General features: G+C 42.8%; 3 protein-coding genes across 3 annotated transcripts; all 3 read right to left on the reverse strand.

Annotated features, from left to right (window-relative positions):
* Positions 1 to 928: 928 nt before the first annotated feature.
* prkg3 (protein kinase cGMP-dependent 3) lies at positions 929 to 15,464 on the reverse strand. Its single transcript, XM_033990993.2, has 22 exons — positions 15,425 to 15,464; positions 13,703 to 13,792; positions 13,297 to 13,362; positions 13,092 to 13,215; positions 12,742 to 12,908; positions 12,502 to 12,615; positions 12,242 to 12,347; positions 12,095 to 12,158; positions 11,532 to 11,609; positions 11,356 to 11,444; positions 10,927 to 10,992; positions 10,779 to 10,826; positions 10,654 to 10,698; positions 10,430 to 10,541; positions 10,095 to 10,231; positions 9,920 to 10,009; positions 3,806 to 3,947; positions 3,550 to 3,713; positions 3,238 to 3,354; positions 2,576 to 2,638; positions 2,420 to 2,495; positions 929 to 2,275 (listed from the first exon to the last, which is right to left on the reverse strand). The coding sequence occupies exons 1-22, from the start codon at positions 15,435 to 15,437 to the stop codon at positions 2,189 to 2,191; spliced, it is 2,058 nt and encodes a 685-aa protein (XP_033846884.1). The 5' UTR covers positions 15,438 to 15,464; the 3' UTR covers positions 929 to 2,188.
* Positions 15,465 to 16,107: 643 nt separating this feature from the next.
* Positions 16,108 to 21,305, reverse strand: LOC117392446 (phospholipase ABHD3-like). The gene is made up of 9 exons (XM_033990526.2): positions 20,870 to 21,305; positions 18,758 to 18,918; positions 18,505 to 18,687; positions 18,386 to 18,431; positions 18,193 to 18,305; positions 17,660 to 17,833; positions 17,512 to 17,560; positions 17,264 to 17,429; positions 16,108 to 17,054 (listed from the first exon to the last, which is right to left on the reverse strand). Exons 1-9 carry the CDS (start codon positions 20,984 to 20,986, stop codon positions 16,846 to 16,848), a joined length of 1,218 nt encoding a protein of 405 aa, XP_033846417.1. The 5' UTR covers positions 20,987 to 21,305; the 3' UTR covers positions 16,108 to 16,845.
* A 541-nt stretch (positions 21,306 to 21,846) lies between these two features.
* LOC117392447 (cathepsin B-like) lies at positions 21,847 to 24,138 on the reverse strand. Its single transcript, XM_033990528.2, has 10 exons — positions 24,069 to 24,138; positions 23,828 to 23,951; positions 23,665 to 23,750; positions 23,468 to 23,582; positions 22,798 to 22,913; positions 22,630 to 22,715; positions 22,416 to 22,559; positions 22,221 to 22,337; positions 22,017 to 22,145; positions 21,847 to 21,927 (listed from the first exon to the last, which is right to left on the reverse strand). Exons 2-10 carry the CDS (start codon positions 23,948 to 23,950, stop codon positions 21,854 to 21,856), a joined length of 990 nt encoding a protein of 329 aa, XP_033846419.1. The 5' UTR covers position 23,951; positions 24,069 to 24,138; the 3' UTR covers positions 21,847 to 21,853.
* Positions 24,139 to 24,154: the final 16 nt, after the last annotated feature.

Genomic DNA, 24,154 nt, shown 5'->3' on the forward strand with positions numbered 1-24,154 from the left:
ACATCTTAATAAAGCTTGAAAGAAAGACTTAATCCATAATGCACAAGCCATAAGTATTAAAATGATTCTGGTTTGTGAGTTAGGGTATTAATTACACACATTTCATATCAAGGAACCACTCGTCCATTCACACACATTCATACACCAGTGTACGCAGACACATGTCGAGAGCAGGTTTCGAACTGTCAACCAACTATTTGTTCATTATAAATTTCATGCTTTATTAAGGCTAATTAAGGTGCACTTATTGTAAAGAGCTATGGTTTTATGATTCTATCCAGAGCTTGTTTGTAAACAACCCACAGGGAGGGCCTGCGTAAGTGTTGGGTTAATTATTTTTCTTAATTAAAAAAAAAAATCCTAATGTAATCCAACTGCTCATTTTAGGGGCTAAATGTCTTTATCCTCACATCATCTTGCCAGCCATATATTTCTGTACCTGTTTTGCAAAGCAGTTCATGCACTATTTACTATTTATTATTTATTAATATGGTTATGTAAGCCAACTTATATCACAGCTCACAGCGGGTGCATTTTGCAACAATATGCTGCTTGAATAAGAGCACATGTTTGAGATTCACTATCCATCCAGCCCCCTGTTGTCTCTGAAACCCCTAAACACCAGTGATATATAAGGCAAGACTTTAACGACTGCTGTGGAGACGTGTGGGTAAATAATGGCACTTTGGTCCAGACTCACAAGATGGCATTTATAAACATCTTAAATTCATCATCTGAGTAACGAGACCATTCTGTCAAGACTCTCGGCGGGTTGGCAGGAAGTCTGCTTGAGAAAATTATACATTCAAGCAGATACAAAGTTCTCACTGGAAATGAAATGCTCAATTAAGTCACGACCACTCAGGAAAGACAATCTGTCCTCCAAGTATCATTGTTAACAATAGTTTTTAATAACTGGTACAAAATTACAAAAGCCTATTTCAGATTAATATAGAATGTATTATTTCTATCTTGTCTGCTTGTCACAGTGGTAAATTTAAACTTTTACAAAAGGATTTCAACATGAATAATTCAAGGACATTATTCATCAAGCCATCTACAGCTGAATTTTGTGCAGATTTCAGTGAGAAAAATGAAGAATGTATTTTGATTGTACAGGCAGCCCATTTGGAAACTTTTCTGCAGTTCATTCAGTTCATCTTCTGAGATACAGTTCACGTTGGGTGCTCTGAATGCACTTGCTGGTGTAGTAGTTTTGTACGGGAGGGAAACATCTGTGTCTTCTCTTCTTTGATGCCCCGCGTGCTTTCATGTGGAGGTTTTCTGATGTGGAAAACCAGCCTCATGAGGGAAGACAGAGGCGTGAACAGGAAGCAACTGCTGCAGGACAGTCAGTTTAGTCAGATATGTTCAGAGTAGTCATTTTGATACTTCCAGTTAAAAAAAAAGCCAATACACAGGGCCTAGATCACTAGGTAACAGAATTTTTTTAGTATCTGTCAGCAACTTATTTTTGGTGTGGAGTTTTGTGTTCACAGAGATTATATTGCTTTGCCTGGAATGTTCTGAGGTATGTATGTATGTATGTATGTATGTATGTATGTATGTATGTATGTATGTATGTGTGTGTGTGTGTGTGTGTGTGTGTGTGTGTATGTATGTATGTATGTATGTATGTATGTATGTATGTATGTATGTATGTATGTATGTATGTATGTATGTATGTATGTGTGTGTGTGTGTGTGTGTGTGTGTGTGTGTGTGTGTGTGTGTGTATGTATGTATGTATGTATGTATGTATGTATGTATGTATGTATGTATGTATGTATGTATGTATGTATGTATGTATGTCAGTCAGTCATTTATTCAAATTTGTATTGTCCAAAAATACCTTTAAAAACATGCATTCTTGATGGAAGTGACCTAACTTGTAACTTGGCCTGGTGGCAACACTTTAATGCCATACTTTGGAACATTCCATGCAAAGCAAGATCTCCAGGTAGACATGTGGTGGCCTGTCCAATAAGCAAGCCTGTATGCAGTCAACCGTATGAGCCTTGTAGTTGCCAATAGTAGCCAACAGTTGGTAATAAAAAGCATTATTATAAATGTGTATTTGCGTTCATCTTATACTGGCAATGGGTCATTGGGATACTTCGCATTTGGGGGAATCTAACTGGGTAAAAAGTAAAAATCTGTCAAGTCCAGCTGTTGTTGAAATGAAAAGATTAGAAGTCCTTGTCCCATCCCGAAAACTCCTCATCAGCTTTTGTTTGGTCATGTGGAAAACGATCAAAGTTGATGTAGCAGGGGCCCTAAAGCACAAACAGGCACACAAAGAAATCAATAATAGATCTGATAATACCATTTGATAGATTTGAGAGTACTTTGGGGACTCTTTATAATTTCTGGGAGGCAATCCAAAGTACTAATTCATATCGTCTTCTTGTCTGACTTGCCTTACGTACGAGTCGGACCGTGGGAGCCTCGAGCTGTCCCACGCGCAGCTTGTGCCAGTTCATGCTGCTGAACCATCTGAAAACAACAGTAGTAACAGACTGAGGCCAAAACAGGTTACACACACATTCATTCATGATTACTGTTGCCACGGTTACCTGTGATGTCGGACATCTTTGATTCCATTCTTGGTGTTTCCTAACCTCTGACCTGGTCGCGGCCTACAACATAAATTAATAAATCATCACATTATCTTTTACTAATATTGCATATTCTCAATAGATTTCTGTTTATTCTAGTTACAGGGAAGTGGTTCTTAATCTTTTTCAAACACCTAAGGAAATATTCGGCTATTAGGGAGTTAATGGTGTACTATGGAACTTATGGTGGACAGTCAACCGCCTTTTGTCCATGGAGATTTTATAGCTGTGCCTTGAATATTCCACAGTATGGCATTAAAGTGATCTGCATGAGGACAAGTAGGTGATAGCACTAGGCCAAGTTAAGTTCAAGGTCAGATCTGTGGAAAGGCCAGCCAGTTCATTTTAAGAATGCATGTGCTTCAGGTATTTATTTATTTTTTTTACCAATAGAAACACGTGTAATTGAATAAATGACACCTGGAAGACAAGCAGGTGGCAGAAAATATTCAGTATTTTGCTAACATGCTGCCTTTGTTTTTGTTTTGTATTGGGAGGAAGACAGATTTATAGATATCTTGAAATATCTTTTATATAAATAACAGAGCCCTTTGAGATGACAGGAACATTATTCATGCTGCACAGTTATACAGTCAAATGCTTAAGCTACAATCTCTCACCTGCACAGCTTACTGATAATGGACTTGGCTGCTTCACTTAAATAAGGAGGATACTTGAACACCCCATCGAGAATCTTGGCATAAATCTTCTGAGGTTCTGAACTCGAAAAGGGAGGGCTGAAGGTAAACACAAAATCAAAGGGTAAAGAAATGGTATGGTATTTGTAGACACACATAAAAAACATGAATGATTGAAACTGATGCTGCCATAAATCACTGCTGCCACCTACTGGTTAAAACAGTCCTTGTAAAATGTTTATATACTTTTTACTGTAATAAAACATTAGGTGAACTGTGATATGAAATGCTTACCTTCCTGCTAGAAGCTCAAAAATCAATATTCCCAGAGACCAAAAATCTACAGCAAAGTCATGTCCCTGGTTTCGAATAATTTCTGGTGCCATGTATTCAGGAGTGCCTACAAAGGAATATGTCTTGTCTCCACGATTCAACTCCTTAGCAAAACCAAAGTCTACCTGTAACATAAACAATGAGGGGGAAAAAATGACAAAATGTAAGCAGTGAGCATCATAGTTACGTATTGTAGATGCATTAATTTGCCACTAACCAGTTTAACATAGCCTTTGATGTCCAACATTAGGTTCTCTGGCTTTAGGTCTCGGTACATGATGTTCTTCTTATGGAGGTATGCGTAGGCCTCCACCACACATGCCGTGCAGAAGATAGAGATGGACTCATCAAAACGTCCTCTGATCAAAGACACGTGACGCGTTACAAACTCACTCTAATTAGATTTCAAATGCCATGACACCAATGCATTTCACTCTATAGGACAACATGCAGTGTGCCAACAGAAATGCCCTTTTTCTCATTCTATACCATTCTATATGCCAAGGTTAACGTCTTAGGTGGGTAGTGATGAAAAACACATCCACATTTTCTTGAGAATTTGTACTTCTGAGAGTAGTTTCAACAAATTATTGTCGTAACGGTGCGGATAGGACCAAAAGATGCAGACCAGAGCAGTTTTAACAGTGTTTATTTACAGCGGTGAAAATGCAGTCTTTAAACAGGTCACAAGAGCAGGTACAGGAACCGGGGAGCGGGAGACGGGTCAGGCGGGTGCGGTGCAGGTAGAGGCGGGCAGGACAGGACCAGGACGGGGATAGAAGCAGGTGCGGTACCAGGGCAGGCGGATCAGACGAAGACCAGAGCGGGGAGCGGGTGACAAACCAGAGACCAGGACCGGACAGGAGACGAGACGAGCAGGAGACGAGACGAGCAGGAGACGAGACGAGCAGGAGACGAGACGAGCAGGAGACGAGACGAGCTGGAGACGAGACGAGCAGGAGACGAGACGAGCAGGAGACAAGACGAGCTGGAAGCGATACCGGGACTGGAACGTGGCGGCAGGAGCTGGGCGAGTAGAGGCAGGAATGTTTTACACGCGGACGGTCTGGCACCGAGTGTAGACTGCCAAGCCTTCTTGTACTCAGCAGCAGGTGGTGGTGATTAGGCTGATGCACCCCAGGTGTGCACGGGAGGAGTCAGGCACTCCACCCAGCTCCAGACACACAGGTAGGGGAGGGGGAGAGAGCACGGGAGGACAGGGAAAACTGACATCATGACAGTACCCCCCCCCTAAGGTCCACCTCCTGGTGGACCCCCAGGCTTGTCAGGATGAGCGCGGTGGAAGTCTCTCACCATGTCGGGGTCCAGAATGCGTGCCCTGGGCACCCAGGATCGCTCCTCCGGACCGTAACCCTCCCAATCGACGAGGTACTGGAGGCCCCTACCACGGCGACGAACGTCAATCAGGCGGCGGACGGTGAACGCCGGGTGGCCGTCAATGACTCGGGCGGGCGGTGGGGGATCGGCCGGAGGGCACAGGTCGCTGGTCCGGACTGGTTTAACCTGGGAGACGTGAAAGGTCGGATGAATCCGGAGAGACGGGGGTAACTGGAGGCGCACCGCCGATGGATTTATGATCCTCATGATCTTAAACGGTCCCAGGAATCGGGGGGACAGCTTACGGGAGTCCGTCTTCAGCGGGACCGTCTTGGCGGAGAGCCAAACCATCTGGCCAGGTTGGTATACGGGCGCCGGGACACGGTGGCGATCGGCCGTCGCCTTAGTGCGCGCTCCAGCCCGAAGAAGGGCCGCCCTGGCCTTCTTCCAGATCCGGCGACAGCGCTGGAGATGGCGCTGAACAGACGGGACGGCGAGGTCCCTCTCCTCCGTGGGAAAGAGAGGGGGTTGATATCCCAGCGATGCCTCGAAGGGAGACATACCAGTGGCGGAACTCACGAGGGAGTTGTGAGCGTACTCTATCCAGGGCAGGTGAGTACTCCAGGTCGCGGGGTTGGCGGAGGCTGTGCACCGTAGGGCCGACTCCAGGTCTTGGTTGGCCCGCTCCGTCTGCCCATTAGATTGTGGATGGAACCCGGACGTGAGGCTAACCGTGGCCCCCAAACTGTTGCAGAAAGACCGCCATACCTGAGAGGTGAATTGGGTCCCTCTGTCGGACACGATGTCCACCGGGATGCCGTGGAGTCGGAAGACATGACTGGTCAGCTGGTCGGCAGTTTCTTTGGCTGTGGGGAGCTTAGGCAGGGCAACGAAATGGGCGGCCTTGGAGAAGCGGTCCACAATGGTGAGAACCACCGTGTTCCCCTGGGAAGGGGGAAGGCCCGTCACGAAGTCCAAGGCGATGTGGGACCAAGGGCGACGAGGAACTGGGAGAGGATGCAAGAGACCAGAAGGGGGTGAGTGGGAGGCCTTGGCCCGAGCACATACCTGGCAGGCGGCGACATAAGCCCGGGTGTCTGTGTCCATCGTGGGCCACCAGAAGCGTCTCCTGAGGAGGGAGAGAGAGCGACCGGCACCAGGATGGCAGGCGAAACGGGAGGCATGGACCCACTGGAGCACCTGAGACCGGACAGAACCGGGAACAAACAGTTTATCTGGAGGGCCGTTACCTGGGTCGGGGTCGTTGGTCTGGGCCTCTCGGACGGTGTCCTCGATATCCCAATGGACCGCGGCCACCACACACGAGGAGGGGATAATTGTTTCTGCGGTGACCGGGCTATCCTCCAGGGCGAACTGGCGGGAGAGGGCATCTGGTTTGACGTTCCGAGATCCGGGGCGGTAGGTGAGGAGAAAGTTGAAGCGGCTGAAGAAGAGGGACCAACGAGCTTGACGGGGATTGAGGCGCCTGGCGGACTGGATGTACTCCAAGTTTTTATGGTCGGTCCAGACGATGAATGGTTGCTCCGCCCCTTCGAGCCAGTGGCGCCACTCCTCCAAGGCCAGCTTTACGGCAAGGAGCTCCCGATCCCCCACGTCATAATTGACCTCGGCCGAGGACAATCGCCGGGAAAAGAAGGCGCAGGGACAGAGGCGGTTGTGGGGGTCGAACCTCTGCGAAAGCACGGCCCCCACTCCCGAGTCGGAGGCGTCGACCTCCACGATGAATTGCCGTGAAGGGTCGGGCTGGTGCAGGATGGGAGCGGAGGTAAATAGTCTCTTAAGCTTCTCGAAGGCTGTCTGCGCCTCAGGAGACCAGGCAAACTGCAAAGCAGGAGAGGTGAGTTTAGTTAAGGGCGAGATAACCCTACTAAAATCCCGGATGAAACGTCTATAAAAATTGGCAAAGCCGATAAATCTCTGGAGCTGTCTCCGGCTGGTAGGAACGGGCCACTCAGTGACAGCCTGGATCTTTTCAGGATCAGCTCTTACTTGGCCCCGCCCCACAATGAAGCCCAAAAAGCTGACCTCCTCTGCGTGAAACTCGCATTTCTCAGCTTTCACGAACAGTTTATTCTCGAGGAGGCGCTGGAGAACCTGGCGAACGTGCTGGTGATGCTCCTGGGGGGACCGCGAGAAAATCAAGATGTCATCCAAGTAAACAAAGACGAATCGGTTAAGGAAATCACGGAGCACATCGTTGATGAGGGCTTGGAATACGGCAGGGGCGTTGGTGAGACCGAAGGGCATAACCAAGTATTCGAAATGTCCCAGGGGTGTCTTGAAGGCCGTCTTCCATTCGTCTCCCTCCCTGATGCGCACCAGGTGGTACGCATTCCGCAAATCCAACTTGGAGAAGATGGTCGCACCGTGGAGGGGCGTAAATGCCGAGTCCAGTAAGGGAAGCGGGTATTTATTCTTTACAGTTATATTGTTCAGACCCCGGTAATCAATGCAAGGCCGCAGGGATTTGTCCTTCTTAGCCACAAAGAAGAACCCCGCTCCCACGGGTGAAGTGGACGGGCGGATGATTCCGGCAGCCAGGGACCCACGGATATAGTCCTCCATTGACTCGCGTTCAGGTTTAGACAGGTTATATAGCCTGCTAGATGGTAGTGGGGCACCCGGCAGGAGGTCAATGGCGCAGTCATATGGGCGGTGGGGCGGTAAAGAGAGGGCCTTGCTCTTGCTAAAAACCTCCCCCAGGTCGTGATATTCAGCAGGCACCGAGGACAGATTGGGGGTGTCTGGGGACGGATCAGCGACAGGAACGGACCTCCCGGCCGGAGGGAGGGCGGACCGAAGGCACTTGGCGTGGCAATCGGGACTCCAGCCCGAAACTCCGCCCCTGGCCCAATCGAAAACAGGGTTGTGGGCGCGTAGCCAGGGGTAACCAAGGACCAGAGGAGAAGCGGAGGAGGACAGGACATGAAACTGACGGTTCTCTTGGTGGTTGCCGGACAGAATCACGGTGACAGGTTCTGTGATGTGAGTGATGTGCCCCAGAAAACGTCCATTGAGCCCCTGGGCATTTAAGGGGCGTTCGAGGGGCTCCAGGTAGACCCCGAGCTGCTCCGCGACTTGGGCATCAATAAAGTCCCTCTCAGCCCCGGAGTCGATAAGGGCGGAAACGCATAAGGTCTCTGTGCGAACGCACAGGGTGGCGCTGAGCCGCAGTCTATTAGAAGAGTCCAGGATGTGTTGCTCGCCCACCAGTACTCCCAGCGCTACTGGTGGGCCCCCCCCTTTTGGCCGAACTGGGCAAGTGACCACATAATGTCCGCGCTCACCGCAGTAGAGGCAAGCCCCGGCCAGACGACGCCTCCGTTGACGCTCCTCGGCCGACACAAGGGTCCTGTTGAGTTGCATGGGCTCATCCGGCGGGGGCGGGGCAGCGCGTGGCTCCGGCGGGGCCGGTGACCGGCGTCTCTCTCGGCGACGAGCCCGTAGGCGGTTGTCTATACGGTGAGTGAGGGAGATGAGGGTCCGCAGGTCGGGGGGTTCGTCCCGGGAAACCAATTCATCTTTCAAAGTCTCGTTCAGGCCCCGCACAAACACAGCCCGCAGCGCGCTGTCCGTCCAGTCCAGCTCCGCCGCATGTGTCCAGAATTCAATGGAATAATCCGCTACCGTCCTGGAGCCCTGGCTGAGAGTCAATAACCGGGAGGCAGCATTGTCCTGGTAGTGCGGGTGGTCAAACACCAGCTTAAACGTGGACACAAATTCATTAAAATCCAGGCTATCCACAGACGTCTTCATTAGGCGCGCCTCTGCCCACTGGAGAGCTCTGCCCCGGAGTAATCCACATATATATCGGATCTTGGTGACCCCCGAGCTGAAACGAGAAGGGCATTGCTGGAACATGAACTCGCACTGGAACAGGAATCCGCGACAGAGGTGAGGTTGTCCAGCATACGGCTCCGGATCCGTGCCTCTCGGCTCCGGGAGGCATGGTGGCGCTCCAGCTGCAGCAGGCGGGGTGACGAGGAGCGCGGCCACCTGGTGGTTAAGCTGTGCCACCTGCTGGGACAATGTCTGATTTAGCTCCAATAGAGTTCGAATGGATTGTTCGTGCTGACCCAGCACCGCCTCGGGGTGAGAGTGCGTGAGGCGGCGCGTCTGGTCCGGATCTGAGCCTGCTTGGTCCATAGTGGCCAGACCGTTCTGTCGTAACGGTGCGGATAGGACCAAAAGATGCAGACCAGAGCAGTTTTAACAGTGTTTATTTACAGCGGTGAAAATGCAGTCTTTAAACAGGTCACAAGAGCAGGTACAGGAACCGGGGAGCGGGAGACGGGTCAGGCGGGTGCGGTGCAGGTAGAGGCGGGCAGGACAGGACCAGGACGGGGATAGAAGCAGGTGCGGTACCAGGGCAGGCGGATCAGACGAAGACCAGAGCGGGGAGCGGGTGACAAACCAGAGACCAGGACCGGACAGGAGACGAGACGAGCAGGAGACGAGACGAGCAGGAGACGAGACGAGCAGGAGACGAGACGAGCAGGAGACGAGACGAGCTGGAGACGAGACGAGCAGGAGACGAGACGAGCAGGAGACAAGACGAGCTGGAAGCGATACCGGGACTGGAACGTGGCGGCAGGAGCTGGGCGAGTAGAGGCAGGAATGTTTTACACGCGGACGGTCTGGCACCGAGTGTAGACTGCCAAGCCTTCTTGTACTCAGCAGCAGGTGGTGGTGATTAGGCTGATGCACCCCAGGTGTGCACGGGAGGAGTCAGGCACTCCACCCAGCTCCAGACACACAGGTAGGGGAGGGGGAGAGAGCACGGGAGGACAGGGAAAACTGACATCATGACAATTATACTTATTACTGTTCTTGTTTTTTTAACGTTATTGTATTGTGTTATTGTAAAACATAAATCAGATTTTAAAAAGAAAAGCTGTTTCTGAGTAGCCTACTTAAGTGCAAAATGCAAAAATGTACTTCATATCATTATAAAACCGTGTTTGTTGCTTACACTTCTTTCAGCTTGGTCCACACCTCCCCGCCTCCACAAAACTCCATCACCATGTATATGTATCTTGTGTCTTTGAAAGCTGCATGAAGTCTAGGATTTTAAAAAGTCATATTTTTAAATCTTTTTCTCTCTTAAATATTGAATTTAAAATGTTTATATTTTGGTAAACGTATACCTGACAATGAAGTCACACTGGATAGCCTTTAGGATCTTTTTCTCAAACAACATGTGCTCCTCTTGTCTCTTAGCAACTATCTGCTTCTTACTGACCCGTTTCATGGCATAGTATTTTCCATGATTCACTGTGGTCATCTGAAAATACAGGCAATGTACATATAGTGCAAGAATAGTAAAAAAAAAAAAATTCTACTGAGGGCAAGAAGAATGGTTAATAATATTAGACAGATAGCATGATTTTAAGAAATGGGTTAATAAATAAAAAAAAAATCTTAAAATAAATTGTAAAAGCTATACAAAGAAAGAGGTGGTAAAGAGGAAAACCACACTCACAAGCTGAACACGTCCAAATCCTCCGACCCCCAGAGTCACCGGGTCGCCCTGGTAACGACCCTCCTGGTACAACACTGGAACGAGATCCTTGAATCTCAATGTAGAGCTGGGACTGAAACAATGAATTATTTATTTATATGTTTTCTATTTAAAGAATATTTTTGTAAATTTCGTTGGTGCTAAATTACATACAAAAATCTATGTATGAATGTAAGATGTGTCACCTGGATTTTTCTGGGACTTCTGTGTCCTGTTGCATGACTTTGGAGCTAAAGCAAACAAAAAGTCAATACATGTTACCTTGATGTGCAACAATATCTCAATAGGGAAAACATTAGTTGATACGCACTCATCAAAAAGTTCCAGTTGTTCAATTGGAATAGTCTCTTCAAACACCCTGCACAAATTAAAGGATAGAAAGCAATTACTACATCAGAACACCCCACTGATCAAACAGAATAATGGATTTTACTCTCAATATTTCAGCATCGACTCACTCCTTATCGATGGAGAAGCAGGTGACAGGGCCATCGGCAGTGCATGTGGCAGTTCTCAAAACCTCACTGCAATGACAAACATTTCACCTGTCAACTTCAAACTGCAACATTTTACTCATAGCATTCAAAGAGTTATCAATCAAATCTGACATTTTGTTTTTACACTCTCTATGACATATATTGACACACAAATACATATGGTAACATTTTATAAAAACTACACTATTTACAGCCTTAATAAAGCATGTAGAAAGTCAGAAAGAACAAATCATTATTATCAGTAAACCGTGGTACATTCTCTCTATACAGGACTATAAAGAGTTTGACTGCAGCGCCCAATAGGAACATGAATGCACAACAGCAGTAAGTTACACAAGGCTCCCATAATATAATGTCCGGAGGCTAAAGTGGTGCTGTTGCCATGGTTACCGTATAAGGGCCTGCTCTCCGAAATGCTCCCCTTTTCCCATTCTGCGGATCTGCTTCTGATGCCCATTCACGTTCTTCGTCACAAGCACCTAAGGGGAAGCACGGGGAGGAAAAGCATTAATGCATAGGCAGGCACTCATTGGCAGCGCACTGAAATGTGAGTTCAAGTAGAGTACCTCGCCTTTAAGAATGATGTAGAAGGCATTTCCCTCAGCACCCTCTCGTACTATTATGTCTTTGTCTTGGTACTTCATCTGAAATGAAACAGAAATGTAAATGTGCTTTGTTGAAATATTCAAGTTTTTTAAATGCAATGACGGGGTACAATTGAACCTTGTGTTATTTTTGTAATCTATAAGAATAAATATGATGTAAATATGTAACCAGAGTCAATGCTGTAGTTTAGAAACCTCATCCTTGAACAACAGATACTCAACATCATTCCGTTTATAATTTCATATTGTAACATATTTTCACCTTTTCAGTTGATAATTTAAACCTAATGTCAGACCGGTCTTGTCAGTTTGTGTTAAAAAAAATGTGTTGAAGTGAGAAAAAACAAAAAAATCGAGGTATGTTTCAATTCCAGATATTTAATAGAATGGATTCTGAAATAAGGTCCCACTAGGCCTATACCTGCCCATGTTATTAAACTAACTCTATGTAGCTATAAAATCACAGCAAAAATCAACATGACCCTAGTTGCTGCTGAAACACTTGAAATCAAAGAGTGACTTACTTCCTCCATTGAATCAATAATTTTGGATAACTGGACATCATTTAGGTCCTTCAAAGTGCGAGCTCTGCAGGTGTTAGAATGAAGACAAGACGTAAACAAACTAACAAACCAGTATGAAACTATTATGTGAAGACATCTGAGGCTCACGTCTTCAGGAAACTCATGAGCTGCTCCCGTTTCTTTTTGGACTTATTGGTGATGATGGTCCTGTAGGTCTGCCTCTCCATGCACCACAAACGCACGGCTGTCTTTGCTGCAGACAACCGGAGATTGTTATAGTGGGTATATGGGGTTATGATGTCAGACGGGTGTTACAGAAAAAAATATTATTCACCATTTTACAGTTTGAGCTGTGATTTTGCATTGAAACCAACCTTACCTTTAGTTTTAAATTCTTGTGTTCTAACCTTTGACTGTGGCTGTCCTTTTACAGTTGTAAAGGATTGCTAACTCCCCAAAAACATCTCCAGTGATCAGAGTGCGAAGGTCCTGTCCAGCCTGGGTCACCTGTAAATCACCAGCTACAGACAAAAGAGTTTTAATTTTCATTTCATTTATTTGTCAATTTCTGTATTTATGTTATATTTTTACATAGGCTATACGTTTCCTCATATTTTGATATTAAACAGTGAAAGACAAAGATGTACCTGCCACAATGTACATGCTGTCCCCCTCAGAGCCCTCTCTGATGACCTCGTCTCCGGGGTTGAACTTTAAGAGCACCAGTAGCTCCACCATCATGGCTGTCTGCTCCTCATCCAGTCTCTTCAGAAAGTCATTCTTCTGTATGGCTTTGACGATCAGACTGGTTTCCCTGAGGATTTAATATTATAGTGTCAACAGATGGACACCATGATCTGAATTAACCTTTAAAAAGTGGCCTTCATTGTGGCTGATAATCTTTTTAAAACTTTGTTAAAATAAATGACTTCATAACTTAATGATCCAATCTTCTACATTTACTGTAACATTTCCCTAACAGCACAGTTTTACTCACGTGGCGTTTTTCTTCACTCTGGTGCGTGAGATTTCCAAAGTCTCTGGGATGGGTTCAGGAGCTATAACTGCAGCTCGGCTTTTTCTAAACTCTTGCACCTCATTCCCACTCTGTCCTGGAAACTCTAAACACAAAAAATATGATTTACTGTGTAATATTTTACCTTATGCCAAGGTGTGTCAGACCTGTGGGAGAATGGTCTCACCTGAATCAACTGAATCATGGCTTTGTAGTTGCTGCAGGAGTTTCTCTTTCTCTTTAAGACGTTTTTCTGAAGAAGAAGAAGAAGAAGAAGAAGAAGAAGAAGAAGAAGAAGAAGAAGAAGAAGAAGAAGAAGAAGAAGATCAACTTTTCATTTCAGTGGTTCATTGACACAGAGACAAATTTAAAAGACAATGATCCAGCCCTTGAAGCCATAGACTGTTTAATGCGAGTGTGGTTCAGAGGCAGATGGTGCAGACGTATAGAGAACCTGATGTACCACAGGGAGGTCATCCAGGAATCACAATAAGATGCTCTTTTTTGGCACAAAGGCAGGAGGACTAACCACTCTGCCATCATCATCCATAAAAGGCAACCAGTTAACCAGTGTACTATTGTTGATTGCTTACCTAAGTCTTTGTTTTGTCTTTGCAGCTCTTTATTGATTAAACATTGTTTTTCTAGTTGTTGCTTTAGATCTTCAATTTGTTTCTCCATCTCTGTAGATAAAATACAGACAGTTATATTATCACACTGTTATATTAGTATTTAACCTTTCACCTGTAAAGCCACAACAACTGTTTCTTTGCTTTCACATCAACCTTTTCCCATGCCGACTGCTCAGTGGGGAAGTGGCACAGACCCTAACGCCTGCTGAATAATGCAGCATCAAGCGATGCAGACAGTGGGACGTCCTCTGAACGCTCCTGCACCCAGCAGACTCCTTTAAAGATCTGTTCTGAGAGGGTTTAACTTCTAATGACCCGTATTATTGGAATGCTGGAATAAAACAGGCCAACCAACCACCTATTGACTAAAAAAATTGTCTTTGTTGTGAGGTAGGTCTTTGTTGCTTAATATGAAAAGCAGTTCACACTGAACTTTTTGATGTTCATGTTCAGATCATTCATAGATTTGGGTACTTTATCTTTGCCATTGCAAGTTTTGTCTTCTCTGATTAGGAATAAATAAAACTGCTATTTATTTTTCTTATTTCTTATCTATCTTATCAAAGAAATATCTGCAAATGTATTGCCTCAGCATGCCAAGCAGGATTTTATCCAAATTAATAAGGTTTTCTGTTTAACCAAATGCTGATAAGAAGACAGCTGGGTATTTTAATTTAGATAGAAGTGTTTAGGCCTCTATTGACAGAACAAACGCTTTAGTTTTACAATATACAAATATAATCTAAAGATACACAGTGAAAAGATTTTAGACCAATCATAACATAGAAATCAGATCACGTGACCTTCGTTGTGAACATTGGAACTTCTGAGATAAGACAACTGTGAATCATAAAGTTAATGCAAATAAATCTTGGTTAGTAATTCTTGCATGGTGATTGGGAAAAATTTACATCCTTTTCAATTTGCAAGCAGACAATTCAAATAAAATACAAACTAATTAAATTACACTACAATTACATTTTACAACACAGCAAATACCACATGTACTGCCTTCAACAAAAGTCAAATATGTTTCTGGCTTTTCATTAACTAGTCACTACAAAACACACACAAAGGCACTAGGAGTGCCCTCTTAATATATGCACTTTCTAGGAAACCAAGATGTAAAGACAGAGCTGTGGTTTAACCTTAAAATGTTTATCAACATTGAACAGACTATTCTTGGTTTGACTTCCCTTTTCCAATGGGCCTAGGGGTTGCCAAGGTTTTCTATTTGCTTATATGGTATTCAAGATTTCAAAATGTAAAAATAAAAGCCAAAATAAAAGTTTATAATATTATGAACAGTTATTCTTTCATAATATTTTCTAATAAATTAATTATAATTAAAATGACTAAATAGCTCATTCAGTGTTACAGAAGCAGGTAATAGATAGTTACTAAACGGCGTGCAGCAAACTTACTTAATATTTCTATCTATTCTATATTACAATCAGAAAACTGCAGTGCAAGAACATGATAGCAGTTTAATTCATGTTACAAAGCACTACATAAACTATAGGGTTCTCTATATGGCCTCATGACTAATTCAAAGACACTGTAACTGAAGACACTCAACAGATTTCATAATGAATAGAAAGGTGAAAAAAAATGTAAAATGTATCCAACTTCCACCGTACAACATTTATATAACATTGAATGGCTTAAGAAAGAGGAGCTCACCTGCAATCTTCATACAAATCAGGTAGAAGAAAAAAAAACAAACGTAATTGTTAAGGCCGCATTGATTGATTTTGCAGCAATATAATCTGAGTTTGAGCTTAATAAAAACACCTTAGCCTGAGCTGAAAGCCCTTCCTGTCCACTGTCTGTTTAACAATACTTCCTCCGTCTGCACTGCACACTTGCTCCTCTCAAATTGCCATGTCGCCCCATCCACTAGTTACTATTTTTACTTCTCTCTCACAGTCTCTTTCCCTATCTGTCAATCTCTGTTGCCCAGGTGTTGAATAATTAACCACAGTCTCTGGCCCCTCCCATCACATCAGGTACAACATGTAAGACAGTGTGGTCAAAGCAGCAAAACTATCACGTCAAGTGTATGGAATTAGCTTAGATTTGAAGAATGCTTAATGATGACTTGCATGTTGTATTTTAAATGGGGCAGAAGCATTAGGATTGTGACAGAGGGCATAGGCGTTTATTGTTCACAGTTACTTATTGATGCAGTGGTTAATCAACTACAATATGAGCGCTTGTTTGAGATAAAAGGACTCTGGAATCCACAAACAGTCTAAATAGTAAACATTAGGCCTGTACTGTACTGGCAACAATACATTATGGAGAGGTCTGTAATCTCTCAGTCGGCCAGGTATAATCAAAGTAGAGCCTAGAAGAGACAAATTGTGTTCAAATATAAGCATATCTTTATTATAGTTTAGATCTGATACATTTTAATGTCTTTACAGTTCATACTTGCTCATTTTTAATGCGCTGGGACAAGTGGTCAAGTTCATAAATCTAAAGTGAGGTATAAAATTATGTGAATTATGCAGAAATACAATCTTCTTACTATGAATGAGAACCATAATAATCATCAGCAGCATCATTGCATAAAACAGTGCAATATGATATAACTAATCATATACCCTTCATATAAAGACAACCCCTCTTCCATAGGAATGTGTATAAAATAAATATACACAAACGGTTCAATACACCCTATTGAACAGTACTCAACCAAGTGGTGAGTGAGTTTCACATTTTACATTTCTAAAGTCATTTTTAACACACTAAAAACAAATCTAAACATGTAATAACTAAATAATAAATACTACATTATTTTAATAAAGAATATGGGAATGCCAACCACTAAATTATTTTTAAGACAATATATGCATTTTCTTATTATTTCCTAAGAATAGTGTAACAATATACATTTTTTCTCAGTACATTTGATTTTATGCTAGGTAGGTGGATGAATTCTTGAGGTAGGCAGCAATGTGATGTGAAATTATATGTAGTCTACAATAATTATTGATTGAATAACTGCTACTAATAATATTTTTTCACAATGCAAATAGTGGCAAAGATAATGTGCACTCACAGCATATCCATAGCACCAAACAAAGAAAACAATAAAATCATGAGTTGATCAGGACTTCCTTTATGCTGCATGCTTCCTTCAGGTCCTCCGGATGTTCAAACACGGCTTGCACAAACTGTCCAAAGAGGTGCTCCATGTACCCTTCCCTCCGCGGGAACAAGCCCTGCATGAAGGCAATGTGTCCACCATAAGCGGTTACCAGAAGAGCCACATTCGAGAGCTGTTTAACCATGTCCAGGGGAAAGGCTGTGAGAACATACATTACATTATAAGAATATTTAGAGATTTGTATTCAACATGTGTTCAACAAATGTTTAATAACTACAATAAAATAAAATAAACAATAACACAGTAAAATGTTAACTAAAAATCTTTTTGCCATCTTGGTAGAGGTGAGTTAGACATTCTATTGGCAAATTAAAAAATACTCACCACTCATAAATTGGGAAACTCACCATGTTGTGGGGAGAAAGGGTCATCTGCAGCATTGAGACACAGGATGGGAACAGTTGTATTGTGAAGCTTAAAGGCGGGACTGGCATCTCGATAATACTCTGCACAGGACTCGTAACCAAAGAGGTGAGTGGTGAAACGCTCATCAAACTCTCTGATGCTACGTGCCTAGGGGCAAGGTATTGATATATATGATTACATGATTAATTATGATTCACAAAATACAATGTGTTTTTTTGTAATTAAGTACCTTTATGACATAGTCCACATCTACCACTTTTTGTAGAACATCTCTGTGTCTGTGGAAAATGCGTAAAATGATTCATTTAAGTTTATAAAATAATATATAAAAAAAAACTGACAAAAACCCCCCCAAAAAAACAGTGAAGATATTTGACCTGTTGACAGTTTCACAAAGGCCTCGTGCCAGGTGTCTGTTAAAAAGCAACATGTTGAGAGGCTCCTCCATTGAATCACATGACTTCTGTACATCCCATGGAACAGAAATGGTAAAACCAGCTTCCAATCCAGAATCAGCTTGTTTGTTTGCGAGGTAGTTTAACAGTATTATTCTGTCAAAGGCAAAATAGATAATAATAATAATAATAATAATCATAATAATAATAATAATAAATAGAGATAGATCGATATATCGGTTGGGTGATATATTGGGTCAATATTTGCACTTTTTAGTGTATCGGCTTCGGCCTTAAATCTCCAGAACAGGCCGAATGGTGATTTTTTTTTTTTTTTTTTTGCCATAACAGTGTTTGTAAAGTGGGTGGGATCAGTTATTCAAATGTGAGGAATGTGTATGCTGAACCAGAATTTAAGTAAGGTTCTCAATATTTCAGTATACTTATGTTTTAAACAGAATGCATAAACATTTTACATTTAATCAGTAAATCCAAAAGATTGCTGGTAAACTCACCCTCCCATAGATACACCAGCACCAAGCAGAGGTGAGTTTGGAAAAAGTCTTTTAACATGCTGCACTGCATATTCAAGATCAGAGGTACTGGCTGCGCAGTAAGTGACAGGTGTCTATGGTAAGCACAGAAGCAAAAGTGAGAGCTGGAGGCGATAAACAAAATGAAAGGCAAGCATGCAAGCAAGACACTTACGAGTAACTCTTCCTCTCCAAAGCCTCGGTAGTGGAAGACCACACACCTAAAGCAAATAACAATATAACATTGATTATTTGTCCCAATCATTTTACAAATGTTTCCTTTTCTTGTCCAACCTGAAGCCCCGGATAGCAGCCTGGCGAATGGCATGGAGTACATAGGGTTGTCTGCTGTTTCCAGTCAGGCCTGGTAAGAACAGCACTGTGGGGCGAGTGGATGATTCTGGATAGGCGGTACTAGAGTGATTATCCACCCAATCGAGAGAAATTTGCCCTCCGTCAACAGTGCGGATCAACTCACTAGAACATAACACAGACATATAATACCGTGAGTAAAAGAAGAATGATGATCCAAGGTATGCTGACTTACTTGCGATAATTGATTGTGGGTCTGCTCTTAAGAAAAGCATTTGCTAGAGTTTGGAGTCGTCCCCCCCAGCACCAAGGAGTGGGTCTGAAGTGCTCAACCACCACTGGACAATGTTTATAAAGGAAGGTACCAAAGGCCTCACTACACACTAAAGCTGGCCTCTGAAAGAAAAGATAGTAAGAGATATGTAAGCTATGTTTTCTACATTAGGAAAATTTACAAAAACTCGACAATGAACTCTTCATCTTTGATTCAGCATTTAAAGGCGCACTATGTAACGTTTCTGGTGAAGAGTCTGCCATCTGCTTGTCTGCATGGAGATGTTGTAGTGTTGCCTATCAAGGATCCACAGTATGGCATTAAAATCATGTCACAAGACAAAGTGTTGTAGGAGTGAAGAAATTTTGCTGCTCATCCAAGCTGCTTCTGGTCACATTTCTGGTGGACACTGCCTTTTATCTATTTGAACAGCTATTGTCTCCAGTTTCAGCCTTAATGGCCCTATAAACTTTAGTGGCCCCAATGGCTGTTAAGTTTCTCAAAGGGAGAGTTACATTGGAGAAACTAAACAGCCACTGCATAAGAGAATGTACCAACGCTCCTCTGGACCCCAGTCATCTCAAAGCCACTAACCACTCCTTTGAACATAGTGAGGTTCAGATCTTAGCCAGAGAAAAGAAAGGGTTTGAGAGGGAAGTTAAAGAAGCTATTTTTGTTAGGAAAGACAATTCTTCCTTAAACAGGAATGGGGGCCTGAGACATAATCTCTCACCAATCTATAATTCCATCCTGAGACTCAACGCAAATAAAAGGAACAATCAGAACAATAGCACGAGCAAGTAGGGCCATTAAAGGTTGAATTAAGGTTGAAACTGGAGACAATTGCTGTTTTCAGTTTCAGTGTAGTTAGCTCCTCCCTTCAGATAGATATAAGGCAGTGTCCACCAGCAATCTGACCAGAACTGAAGAAGCAGCTTGGATGAGCAGCGAAATGTCTTCACTTCTACAACGCTTTGTCCAGTTGACAGATTTAACTTTGGCATTTGCTATAGCAGTGAAGACATTCCTCTGCTCATTCAAGCCTCTTTTTCAGTTCTGGTGAGATCCCTGGTGGACACTGCCTTATAGCTATCTGAACGGAGGAGCTAGCCACACCTACCTGGGCGATTGAGGAATTACACAGACTATAATGCATGTTTTTCACTGTATTTTTGTATTTGTGTTTTTGAGCAATAAACACATGTGTAATTTAATAAAAGCAAAAGAGATCAGTTTAGCATCATACTATGAAACATTCCAGCTAAAGCAATAACCTTGCCATAGGGACAAGCAGGTGACGGACCAGAAAAGGTTACGCAGTGCACCTTTAACAACAAAGTAGCAATCCTAAAACACCAACTACTCGCATGTGTCATAGCTAAAGCCAAAAGTTAAATGTGTCAATTGGACAAAAAGGTTGTTGGAGTCAAGACGTTTCACTGCTCATCCAAGCTGCCTCTTCAGTTCTGGTCAGATTGCTTTTGGACACGGTCTTATATGTATCTGAAGGCGGGAGCTAACTACACTGAAACTGGAAACAGCTGTTGTTTACAGTTTCTGTCTGTAGGCTAGGTCTATTGAGCTACAGTAAGTCTATACTGAGTCATAATTAGCATATTCATACTACTCTTAATTGTTCTTACCTACCTATCGGCATCCTGGCTGTGCTCTATCGTTCTCTTTGTTTCCTTTGTTTGCTTTGGGTCTGAGGATGGAGTTACAGATGGGGGAGAGATGATGTCTTAAGGCCCCATTTCTGTTCAAGGAAGGATTGTCTTTCCTCACAACAACTGCCTCTCCGTCTGTGAGAGGGGAGTTAAAGAACAATCAGTAATCTGACCAGACCTGAAGAGGCGCCTTGGATGAGCAGCGAAACGTCTTTACTACAACATTTTTGTCCAATTGACATATTTAACTTTTGCTTTTTCCATGGATCAGACCTGGAGGGACTGAGGATTACACAGACCTCCCATGTGCCATGTTTACTATTAAAACTAAACCAAGATTAAAACGTGGTCTATTAGATAATTAGTAAAGTGCTGGTCTTCGGGCTGGTCCCTGTAAGTGACTGACCTGGCACTTGCGGCCCCACATTAACAGTGTGGCCGTGACCGAGCAGACGAGCACCGTGTAAGGTCGGGTTACACACGACCAGCATATTCTCCAGAACTCCCAGTGACAGAGAAACATGACAGAAACCTACAGAACTACACAGACACAGGCCTGAACAAAAATAAGGCTAACAGCGGCAGCAGCACCGGCGGCTTGGACAGACTGGAGGTGAGGATACTGAAATGTGCTGCAGGATGTCCCATAACATGCCTTCATCATAACCACTGCGGCGTCTCATTGGCTCCAATAATCTCCACCCGGGGCGTCAGAATAACTGGTTTGCGCATCAGCTTGTCCACATTTCCAAAGGACAAGCAAATTACAGCATTCAGGCGCTGCAAAATCCTGTCCCGTTGCACAGATCAACCGGATTAATGGCTAAACTCACTGCGCATGCGTGTGTCATGTTCCGGTTTGTAATTTTAATCCAGACCAGCGACATCTATCGTAGTGGAGAATTTAGGTAATATTTTGGCTTTAGTAACGTGGTACTTTATTGGGGTATTTAAACATTTAAAGCCTGTTGAATATTTAATACCACGTGAAGCCCAGCAATAAAACTGATCTTGTTTAGTTCAATAATACCTATAAAATGATCAAAATGCTGTGTATGTGACCTGATATTTCTTTTCCTAATAAATATGTAAGTTATTTGTTACATAATCCATATGCCAAGTATTATTTGGTAAATCATTTTAATGGATATAGGTCTTAGATGTCACTTTAGGATACATTATTTTAAGAAAAAGGAAAAACAAATAAGAAACACCCCGATCTTTGACCAACAACTCACAAAAACACACTTTTGTATTTGAGTTTTATTGGAGAAATTCATTTTTATTATTTCAGATATTAACTTTATTTATCTTCATAATAGCCCTTTTAGACAAGAGTTTCTTAAATCAGAGAGTTTCTTTAATAATTGAATCATAACTCTATTCTCTTCTACCGTGGCATGCCTGCAACTATCTCAGATTCAAAACCACATTCATCATTTCCACGTTTGATCTTGAAGTAACCTGAAAGAAAATTATTTAAATGCTCAATGCTGCTTTTTATAATCAACTCACAGTAATGAATGCTATATTTATATATTTTAAGTTTATACCTTTATCACCCCAATCCTCATTCCAGGAGTTAGCAACTAACCAGTAAGGAGTGCCATTCTCCTCCCCCCAGCCCAAGATTTTGACAGCATGACCACCGAGCATCTCTCCTGTTACATGCTGGTACACACCTGTTGCATAAACACACAAGTAATGAGTAGTGCACAGTGTATTACAAAATTAGAATTGTGTGACATTAGAAGTACCAGATTTGTATTGGAGAAAATCAGCATAAACAGAGAAGGCAGCCTCTACTGGTCCATTCTTGTACAACTCAGTCTTGATTTGGTCCTCGTTGCTGGGGACACTATATGTGTGTCCACCTGACAGACAACAGAAGGTTTCAAAATCTAGTATAAAAAAACTATTTTGAAAGATACAGCAAACCTAATTGTTTATACCAAAGTACTTGTCCTTAGGATAGGAGGGAGAGTATCCATCGATGCACTGCTCCACACATTTTGGAGTGTCTGTCTCACCTTGACAGGGAGGCCGTGTGCCGTTTACATGATGCTCACAGGGAGCAATAGTGTAGGGTCGACAACCTATTAACATCTTTTATTAATTTAACCCATTGCAAGTAGTTCAATGTATGGCAAACACATGTGCACCTACCCACTTTGGAGTTATACAAGCCTCCTGTGACTAATCCTTTCTTTGCCCAGAAATCCCAGGCAACAGACGGAAAACCACCATAACATCTTGATTCAAATTCATAAAAATTACAAGGGGAAATAAAAGTAAATGTGTTAACTTTGTATTCACTGTCTTCATACTACTAACCCCATGCCACACTCATCACAGCAGCTTAGGAGGTCCTCAGCTGAAATCTGCACTGTCACCTTCCCATCGCTTAGAATGCAGATACGGTCTGATATGGCCTCCACTGCCCCAAAGGCCTAAAAGAAAGGAAAGTTGTATCATCAGTTTTCATCTAGTCATCTTTGGAAAGTGTCTTTGTATAGCCCTTAGATCAATACATTTGCACAAATCTTATAGTTCCACAAGAGAAATTACTTGGTCACAGTAGCACACAAATTCAATACAGCATAAGAAGAGTTCAAAATAACAAACAGCTAGTAGAATGGTAAGTAAAAATGGTCAAAATTAATAGGTGATTTTTTAAATAAACAAAGTACAATAAAATAAATAATTAGTTATTACAGCAGAAGCTGAGGAGGGGAGGAAAGACACAGTGACTGAACATGGGATGCAGCTGTTTTTGTTTGTATGTCAGCAATTGGAAATGTTTCAATGTCCTCTCACGGCTTTTATGTTACATTATGGTCGTTTTATTGTACAAAATTTTAAAATATTTGAATGTGGATTTTTTTTTTACATACTCAAGTTTTTGAGAAAATGAATGGAAAATGTAATGCATCTGTTTTTTTGTTTGTTTGTTTTTTTAATAAAAATAATTATTACAACAACCATATCCATGAATGAAACTCACCCAGCAGGACCCACAGTTGCCTTGGTCTCGAATCTGTGCGATAGTGGGACAGTTGGGCCACTGCTCACGGGCATCAAAACTATCTGGAAGTTTTATATTCTCAGTGTTGTGAAAGCTGTAAAATAAAATTGTTAAAAAAAAAAAAAAAGTTATATAGCCAGGCACATCTGCTACTTGCCACCAATCTGTGCACTTACACCTGTGGCAATTTTGGTCCATTCATAATAGTCCCACATAGAGATTTATAGTAGGAAACATCAGCATTATCAAAGTTATGTCCAGCCTGAAGAGAAAAGTTCAGTTAAAAGGACAGTTGAGATTTGAACAATAGATGCATGTGGACAATATATTTAGTCTTACTTTCCATGTAGTGTCAGCTTTATTCACAAAATCAACTATCTCTAAAGGAGACACGGGATGAGCATGAGTCCAGGTGACAAAAAACGTCACTAACCCCAGGCACAGAGTAGTTTGACGATTCATACTAAAACAATATAAAAACAACACATTTTTTACCATGCCCATAATTGTACAAAGTAAAAAAAAACAAAAAACAACTAAAAAAAACAAAACATCTGTGTCTATTAAAAAGCAATCTTACCTGTCTTCTTGTGAGACTCTGCAGTGTCTGTGGTGCGTCCTATTTAGGCTGAATAAAACAGCTGTCCTTGTCATTTTTTATGCTTT

The sequence above is a fragment of the Periophthalmus magnuspinnatus genome, chromosome 24 (genome assembly GCF_009829125.3).
Source record: "Periophthalmus magnuspinnatus isolate fPerMag1 chromosome 24, fPerMag1.2.pri, whole genome shotgun sequence".
NCBI lineage: Eukaryota > Metazoa > Chordata > Actinopteri > Gobiiformes > Gobiidae > Periophthalmus > Periophthalmus magnuspinnatus.